General features: G+C 29.8%; 1 protein-coding gene across 1 annotated transcript; it reads left to right on the plus strand.

The window, feature by feature from the left end:
• Positions 1-1,656: 1,656 nt before the first annotated feature.
• LOC134239868 (uncharacterized) lies at positions 1,657-8,633 on the plus strand. Its single transcript, XM_062721996.1, has 6 exons — positions 1,657-1,679; positions 1,816-1,874; positions 2,161-2,289; positions 2,470-2,716; positions 7,177-7,241; positions 7,825-8,633. The coding sequence occupies exons 1-6, from the start codon at positions 1,657-1,659 to the stop codon at positions 8,580-8,582; spliced, it is 1,281 nt and encodes a 426-aa protein (XP_062577980.1). The 3' UTR covers positions 8,583-8,633.
• The last annotated feature ends 1,217 nt before the right edge of the window (positions 8,634-9,850 follow it).

Raw genomic sequence — 9,850 nt, forward strand, 5'->3', positions numbered from 1 at the left:
GAGTTTTAAATTCAAGTCAATAATTTACTAGATGTAAAGGTGCAAAGATACCGAACAGTGATCGATGTCTATAAATCTGTAATCAAAACAACTCTATGGGCATAAAACATGGGCCCTGGAAATTCCAGAAGGGGAAATCAGGTGTCAAGAATGAATGAACTTTCACTATAGACTGGTCACACCCGCCGTAAGCCCTATGTGTTCATCAGGTACATAGAAAATTTTGTATTCCAATTCAGTATAAAAACAAACATCTTACATTTGGTATGAAACACGTCAGCCACAATACGACCCAATGATAGGTTCTTTTTGTTAGAAAAAAACTGTATACATAGTTATTTTCGCTACATATTATTTTCGTCCTTTTGCATTTGCAAAAAAGAAAATTTGCTTTTAAAGAAATTATACTGTGTTCTTTAAATTCGCCCCGTTCTTAATTTGCCAAACCATGAAGAGTGGGGGGGGGGGGGTTTAAAACGGGGCCGAAATTTTCCCAGTATTTTCCTTGTATATATTAGTCATTATAATAACCAATGACGAAGTACTGACCTTTTTGAATCCCTGTAATCTCAACTTATCTGTCAGTAGTCTGTTTTACTGAACGTACTCAGAGCATGCTCTTGAACACAGTTGAATATGTAAACACCAGATGCAAGAGAAAGCTGGATATTACTACATAAACGAGTTCATGATGACAATGTTGAAGTAAAATCGTTTATTATACAGTTAAATTGTTACTTGGTCCTTATTGTCTTTAGTCAGTTAAACCTCCAGAAATGAAACAGATATATAAAAAAAAAACTCTGTGGTGTCTTTATTTTCAAGTTCACTGGGATATATTGAGTCGACATATAATGATAACTTTTATTCAATGTTTCAGGTTCATAGCTTCTTCTTCTCAGGTAGAAGTTTTTAAATTACTCCAGCATCAGGGAAATATACAAAAACAGATAAGGAATGATAAACCTCCAGAAATGAAACAGATATATTAAAAAAAAACTCTGTGGTGTCTTTATTTTCAAGTTCACTGGGATATATTGAGTCGACATATAATGATAACTTTTATTCAATGTTTCAGGTTCATAGCTTCTTCTTCTCAGGTAGAAGTTTTTAAATTACTCCAGCATCAGGGAAATATACAAAAACAGATAAGGAATGATAAGGAATGTGCATGAATAAAAATCTCCGCCATGATCAGATACGTATCATAAAGATACAATTAAAAAGAATTTTTAAATAACATCATCAATGCACTCTAGGTTCATTTTAAGTATTAATTGAAGTACAACTAATTGATATTATTTATACTCTCAAAAGATAATACATGCATATCTTAAATGTACAATGAAATAAAAGATCGAATTTTCAAACTGATGTAACTTCATTTTTATTTAAAATTTGGAAAATTATTTTTTTAAGCTTTTCAATATGGAGATAAAAACAAAACAACACAAATTAGCATTCTAGAAACGAAAAAAATGACATTTTACAGAGGAATTAACAGTACATTCATTTTTTTTTCAAACATGTGTAATATTTCCTCCTACAAACCTTGCTAAGTTAGAAGTATTGTGTTCCGTCCTGGATGTTTAAACAACCATATATCAATGCTAAAATATAGAAAGCTGCTTATTTACATGGTGCTCTTCTATGAAGATGACAACAAATGCATCTAATAGGTAATTTGACTCTTACAGATATCCAAAAATAAATAAATTTTACATTCTATTTCATGACATCAAAGGAATAACTAGAATTGTTATCTGTGCAGACAGATTTGTTGTCTTTTTAAATTGTCTTTCTTATTTTGTGTAGGTACAACTATTCCTGCTGCTTTAACCAATATCTAGAACCAAAGAGTAATGCCTGCACTGGTATGTATTACTTCAGAAATGTTTTCGACCATAAATTCATATTTGAAAAGAAATGGTCATTTGCACAGGCGCTTGAGGTTTTAAACCATTCTTTTCATAAATGAAAAATTTTTCATACTAATTTGATAACGTAATTATTTAATTATAGGGATTTTTTGACATATGAAAAGGTTAAAACTTCAAGCACCTGAGGTCATTTGTATCAAAAGTAACCAAGTCTTGTTCAAAGTTTTTTTTACGTTTTCTATGGAAACAATTAGTTCACTCAAGTTTCCTTACACGCTAGAATGTCCAGTTGGATCTTTTGGTTTGAACTGTAGACAGAGATGTCCGCCGAGATATTATGGACGGTTGTGTCTGTCCGTCTGTGAGTGTCCTGACTCAGTCTGTAATAATGTTACTGGATGCGTTACAGGTAAATCCTTTATTCAGAATTTAGATCAAATTTGGTACTAGTATAGTAGTAGATCACTGATAGAAAAGAAGAAAGGGACAAATTAAAATAACGTATGTTTTAATAATTATGGGTTCAAAATGATATCAGTTACCATTTAGATTTGCTACTATTACAATTTTTTTTTACCTATTTAATCAGAAAACAGCGCAAGTTTTCCTTTTATATCAACCGTCATTTCATCTCAAACAACCAAAATTGCTGAAAGGACACGTATAACGGGAGATATTCAAACCAAGATAACGTCCCGTCCGTTTCCAGCAAAACAACATGATCAAAATAAAAATGTCAGCCATCACGATGACACGTGGATAGCTGTAAGCTCTTCCCTGATTGGTTCGCTGGTAACACTCATTCTGATTGGATGTGTTCTGTACTTCCGATCTCGGTAAGCTGACAGATTTTGTATCTGATATGGTTTTAATGCCATCTGAATATGTAATTAAAAGTATCAAAATAAGGGATTACTCTGTAATTTTATGATAATTTGTTTTAAGGTAGGATTCTTCTCATATTATTTGGAATTTTAAAATTATTGAAATTTTCACAGAATCAAGAAGACAATATCACTAAGTGAATGTATAAGTGATATTCAATTTGACCATTTTATATTAGAGGCAAGGTCAGGTAAAGGTCATTACCTTTTCACTGGTCATTAAGAATTTTTTTCTATTTGCATAAAAAGATAGTACCATATAGGGTCTACAAGATGATAATACCAAATAGACACAATTAGTTTAACAAAAATGGATTTTGGCTAACACACATTTCCTCTATTTTTAATTTTTTTTAAAAAGCAGTTATGCTTCAATATGCGCCCTATATTTCTTTTTTTTTATTTTCACATATGGTAAAGAAGTCATATAGAGATACAAAATGATACAAAAACAAAAAGTTTTGGCTGTTCAGTAAGAAGTTAAAAACACTTTCTATGAATTTTTGGCTCATATCTGTACTGAGATTGGAAGCTATTAAAAGCTAACATAATTATAGTTTGTTTGGAAATTCATATTTATTTGATATATTTTGAAACTGAAGTTCATTATTAATAATTTCGCTACCGTTTGAAAAAATTCTTATAGTCTTTAATTGTGTAAATATTACAACTAAATTCAAAATTGTTCTATGAGCAAACACGAGAGGCAGAACATCAGAATATATTTTCCGCCATGGAAAAGTGAGCATCCCTGCTGTTTTCGAACACAATTTACCATTTCTATTTAAAGTTGTGTAATTGTTCAGGAAATAAGAAAAATTCGGTCTTTTAAATCTCTTTCACCTAACTATATATGGACTAAGCAAATATATGAAGATTTACTAACAAGTGGTATGAAAAAAGAAGAATCCTATTTATAGTATTAAGAAGGAATTCAAACATTATTAATTGTTTTTGTTTTTTTATGTCTTGCCAAATACCTGCAAATAAATTAACCACATATACATACATATACTCAATCCGAAAAAAAAAAATTAAAAAATGATAAATAGTTAAGAACTATATGATTATAGGCAACACTTATTTAAGTATTTTTGAAACAGACCTATAACAATTAAATAATTTGTTTGTCTGTTTTTCTTTTTTAAATAGAAAAGTCTTCATGTGTAAAGATAACACAGTAAAAACAAATAAAAATGCCATAAAATATGTGAACATTTAAAATTTTGGTTGTTTTACCTTTAAGTGCCAACCTCTTGAGGCGAGGATAAATGGATGTTTTTGCAAGGATTTGAGAAACAAATATGAGTTAATTGAGCAAATCTTTGCGGCGGAAAAATAATACAAATTGCAAGGAAAAGACCCAACTTTACGTAAAGAAATTAAAGATTACAAGTTACAGTAGTTTTCATGGGTGGGGCAGCATTGCGATATTTGGCTTCCACTGAAATATATTTTACATCATACTTTCTCAACTTGTTAATTATTTGATATCATCGTATTTGAGTTGAAAGGATTAACCATTGAAATGTTACATGTAAAATTTGTAGGACGGAGAAGTGGGTGGAGATATAAATATGAAATTACATGATCAAGCAATTAAAAATCAAAGAAGGGGAAATCCCCGCGTCATTGTTTCCAGAATTAACACTATTCTCACTCTCCTAAGAAAAAGATCATTGCCTTTGCATAGACGTGGAATTGACATATTTGATGTCATCTTGGACATGTTTATTGCATTTTCATTAATAACTGACCACAGCTAATTGTAAACAGACTGGAAATACCCTTACTTCTATTTAAAGTAGACAAACAACTTGCGCAGATTCACAAAATCTGACGATATACATTGTCCTGATGAATAGAACTTTTAATTTTTGATGAAATGTTTTGAAACTCATTATATGAAGATATATAAGTTGTGTGGATAAGACGACATGGCCAAATTTGCATGTACTCACTTGCATGCACGTGCGCTTTGCTCTGATTGGCTGAAACAGAAATCTTAATATCTTTTTTGTTTTATGATGAAATGCTTTGAAACTTATAACATAGACATGTATTAGAATGTACTACAATATAATATATAAAATTTTTCATGAAATCACGCGCATTGCAAACATGAAACAATAGGAAAGGTAAGACTACAAACTGTTCGTTTATCATTCCTTTCAATTTTTTTAAGCATATAATTGATTATATGAACATATATTATAATTGTAAATCACAGGATTAAGTATATTGACCGTAACAGTACTGAATGTCCTCGGGAAAAAATAATAAAATTCAGTGATATAGTAAAAAAAATCAAATGTTTTTGACCCTTTATTTTCTTTCGTTTTTTAATCATCAATTTCGATAAATCCAGTGTATTGTCATTAATAAGTACAAACCTATTCTAACAAACCATCACATCTTTTAAAATATTGAAATCTAAATGACAGCACTAGTCAAAAACATTATTTAATTTATATGAATCATTTACATGTACTAGTAGCTAAGTCTCCACCAAGCAAAAATTTGTAACATATACAAAAACATGTAAAAATTTCAATCGGATATGACAGAAAGCAAGGATTTATTCTGAAGGGTCTATATTTCCTTTCAAAGTTTTTTTATGGAGTTTTGATATAGGAATCATTTTCCTTTCGCAAAGGTACATGTGCCAAAATGAACTCCTTACTACTCTCCCTTCTGGTGGCCTGTGTGGTTCTCGCTGTTTCACTCCTCCGCAAATAAATATATTTTCTTGACTAATTTATTGAAAAACAAAGAAAAAGAATATACTGTAGGATTGTTGCTTTCGTTACAAATCGCATTTTTATTCAAAACATACAAATCAAACTCATAAATTTTACAAGATAAACAATACAAGGGCTGGGAGGACATGCAGGAAAGCCAAAGACACAAAACAATCTGCGGTTAACGGTTTTCTTGACATTTAAACCTGCACCATGTATGATGGAGGTATGGAATTGAGACTAGATAAGAACACCTTTCTAGTGATCATAGGTAGTGCCCCTTATGTTGTTAGGACAATAACATGTGAAGACCGGGAGTTGAAGGTAGGGTGTATGTCATTTTCTTTAAGGAAAACTGATTTACGATTTGAAATAAAATCCTAATTGGTTTAATTCAATTTTTGGCTAAATGTTAATATCGTTTAAGAGTTACCTACATTGTAGCTAAAAGTTTTATAACAAAAATGCTACTCGTAAAAGTCCTTTAATTGAACATTGCCCAGTAAAAGTATTTATAGTGAGCGCTAAATAGCTCACCATGCAATTTAAAAGTTTTTGTTTTTGTTTCACGGAGAATACCGTATATAGTAAAACCGTAAAGAAATAAATATAACATTATATTAAACACAAGGAAAAAATAAAACTAGAATAGATATTGGCTAGGAACTTTTTTTTAAACTTATAACCTTTAATTTTTAGGATATATATTAGTTATTTTTATATGATTCCTATATTTGAATTTTTCTCATTTTTACACATGGTAAAGTTGTTACATAAAGATACAAAAGACTTTAAAAACAAAAAGTTTTGATCGTTTTCTAAGAGAAAAAAAATATTTTTTACAGATTTTTGGCTAAAATCTGTACTCAGATCGGAAGCTTATAAAAGCTTATATAGTTCTAATTTGTTTGAAAAATCATATTTAATTGATTTATTTTTGAACCTTTGTTTGATTATTATAAATTAAACATATATAAAAATTTCTTCAAGTCTTTGAAAATGATTGTGAAAAAATTAAACTAAAATATTGTTCTATAATAATTTTGTAGTCCCTGATAGTTTTCAAATGCAGTTTACCATTTCTGTTTAAAGTTGTACAATTGTGATGAGGAAAGAAAAATATAGTCTTTTAAAGATAAATAACACAAACAAACTTTTTCAGAAATCAGCATTAATTTTCATAGATTTACATTTAAATTGACAACCTGAATAATGTTTACCAAGTAGAGTGGGATAATTATATAAGATTTTGTCATAAGGTTAAAACATTTTGCAAAATTTTGTATGGGATTATATAGAAGGCAAAACAAAATCTCATATATAAGCACCAAGGAAAACCTACGATTTCTTTATATTTCAGGGATTTATTATTTATGTCATTTCAAATCAAAATCAGTCAAAAAATATATATCAACCCGCGCATCCATTTTTTGTTTGTGGTAAGTACCCTTAGATCTCTCACACCTAAATATATAAGAAATATAAGTAAATGTACTTTGAACAATCCATCTGGTCAGAAACTAGAGAAGAATCCTACCTTAAACAGTAATGGGGTTTGCCATATATCTAGGTAAACCATGTCCATCAAGGTTCATTACTTGTCTTATTACCATAATTTTTATTTTCATATTTTCATGATATACAGGGGAAACATTAATTTTCTTTCTTTAGAAAGAAGCTTAAATTGAAATTTCCGAAAAGAATTCAAAGGATTTTATTTTCTCGCACAGATGAAGGTATGTTTATTTCATTCATTAGGATAGCATGTGTAAAGAACATATTACTTGTACAAAATGATATTTTGGAAATCTATTCTGACTATGTTTACGTTGTATAGACTATAATCTACTGTATTATGATTATGGGATTACGTAATCACAAATACTTATGATTAAGTAGTGAGTCCAATGTATTTATTTGAAAACATTTAATCAATAATATTGGAATCCTTTTCATCTCTTTTATAGTTCATTCGTCGATGAAATAAAAGTGGGGACTGTTGATAAAACTTCTACTTTTCTAGCAAAATTCCAGTTCGATTTCTGATTTAGATTTTTTGATTACCTTTAAACGTCCTTTTTTCTCTCAACAACAATATTATACAGATACCTTTAAGTGTTTTCTGTTATTCTCAGTGATTTTTGTTCTCCGATTTTGGTGGTTCTCTGTATAAATTATTATAATTAATTGGGTTGTATTGGATGAAGTAATTGGATATAAATAACCATCTAAACACGGTTTCTTTAAACTAGGACCTTTTTGTATTTCAAAATAAATAAGGCTTTATTGTAATGTTGCATGTATATCTATATTTTACAGAAAGAAATATACATCTTCTTCAAGAGGATCATCACCCTCCATCCACTGTCACCACATTTAGCAGATGCCAAGATGACGATACTTATATGGAAATACGGTGTTCTCAAATTTCTGGAGCATGCTCAGCAACATGCTTAGATACAATAAACAAGAAGAAGAAAGAACACATGGCTTCCAAAGAACTTAGAAATGTTTCTAGAACTACAAATTTGTACGGAAAATGTTCATTTGAAAATGAATATGACCATGTTAAGCTAAGAGTAAAATCAAGCATTCCTGAGTTGTCTCATCTGAAATTCGGAATAGGAAAAGATCTGGATTATGTCCTTCTATCTGAAAAAAGTCGATTTCAAAAACAGTCGTCATTTCATGACGAAAGCAGCAAATCTTTGACTTTACCTTCCAGTTGTAAAACAGTTAAACAAAAATTACAACAACATTCCTACAGTTTATGCCATGCTAAATCAGAAAATGAGTTGGAAGATGAAAGGATTCCAAACGAAAAAGAAAAGAAGTCAATTAAATCAAATTCAGACATTTCAGTGACAACAAAAGATCCCGGGTTTAAGGAGGGCAGTCGGCCGTACAGTTTGGCTCATTCATTGTCCCATAATGATTTAAGTTTAGATGACGAAGGAAAATTAGGAAGCGATCCATTCAGTAGTGTTACACCGGAAGTAAAGAAAGATTTGGAAAGAAAGAACCCAGAGAATTTGATAAACAGTCGATATAGCTTTGTTGAAAAATTGGTAGATTGAAAACAAATTTAAAAACAATATTGTTAATAAAGTCTAATATAAAGCATAAAAGTTTTTACAATTTTTTTACACAGTCTTATGTCAGGACAAATTTATTTCTAAAATTGTTTTAACTACCGGTATCTCTCGACAAACATTCAAAGCAATATAAACAAAAACAATATTTTTTAAAAATTTAATAAACTTAGGTTTTTAGACTTAGACGTTCTTTTGGAAAGGGACTTTTTTTGTTTTAGGGGGCATACAAAATATTTACTCATTAAAGAAGGACGTGATATACATTTTAAAATCGTTTGCAAACAAGCACTGTCGTGAGAGACATCGAGTCTTACGATTTTTTTTATTAATTTATTTATTTATTTTCTTTTTGGAAAGACTTATTCTACAATTTCCTGGCTCTGGGTCATATGCTTGTCACAAAGAAGATTGTGAGAAGTACGTGGAAGTCTTTTTTGGCAATGAAGGCATTTTCTCCTGTACTAATCAATTACAAGTTAAATTTCAGGAATTCAAAGTCTTTATAAATCATTACACAGAATCTAGAACCCAAGTTTAATATAAAAAGCACTGAAAAATTCAATCTGCTTGTCATTTAGAAGTTTTTACCTGCATTTTGGAGAAATGAGTAAAACATAATAAAGTTCAGTAGATAATGGAAATCTAATTATTATGATATCAATACATTTTTCTTATATTTTCTCTTGAGTTATTGCAGTTATTGCATTTATGAAATATATATTAATGAACAGTTTCGATTGTAATAAGTTGTGTCTCTGTTTAGGTAATAAGAATATTTTTGTGAAATTGTGACAAGAAAGGTATATTTATCGATGAGATTTTATTTACTGTCCTACATATATATCTATGTGTTTCACACAATAAACTTCAATGCAGTTATTCGAAAGAAACACTTGTATCTGTAAGTATTCTTATATTTCCTTGTTGAAAATTATATTGAAGAAGGCCAGTTCAATGTTTAATTCCTACATATGGTATTTAAACAAAGATTTATAACTGTGTAAAAAGCTATCAATTTGTTTTCCGGTTTTAAAGTTCAAGGACTTCAAATGAAGTGAAAATCCTTAGCGACCGAGATAAATTAAGGGAAATTTACTTCTTAATGAGTACTTAAAACAATTATATACAAGTTCTAGGTACTTTGTTATGAAGAGACTAGGGTACGCCCTACTGTGAAGATAAATGTAAAACCCCCACTTTCATTACACTCTTAAGCTATTCAATCTGGGATTAAGTAGACTTTTCATTAA

This window comes from Saccostrea cucullata, unplaced genomic scaffold, assembly GCF_032062105.1.
Source record: "Saccostrea cucullata isolate Sc308-1 unplaced genomic scaffold, CSIRO_AGI_Scuc_v1 ctg21679, whole genome shotgun sequence".
Taxonomy (NCBI): Eukaryota; Metazoa; Mollusca; class Bivalvia; order Ostreida; family Ostreidae; genus Saccostrea; species Saccostrea cuccullata.

Bases quoted from the DNA above. Each gene is read 5' to 3' on its own strand.
- LOC134239868 (XM_062721996.1), top strand. From the start codon at position 1,657: ATGACAACAAATGCATCTAATAG. The intron at 1,680-1,815 runs GTAATTTGACTC...TATTTTGTGTAG, and splicing joins ACAACAAATGCATCTAATAG to GTACAACTATTCCTGCTGCT. The intron at 7,242-7,824 runs GTATGTTTATTT...TATATTTTACAG, and splicing joins ATTTTCTCGCACAGATGAAG to AAAGAAATATACATCTTCTT.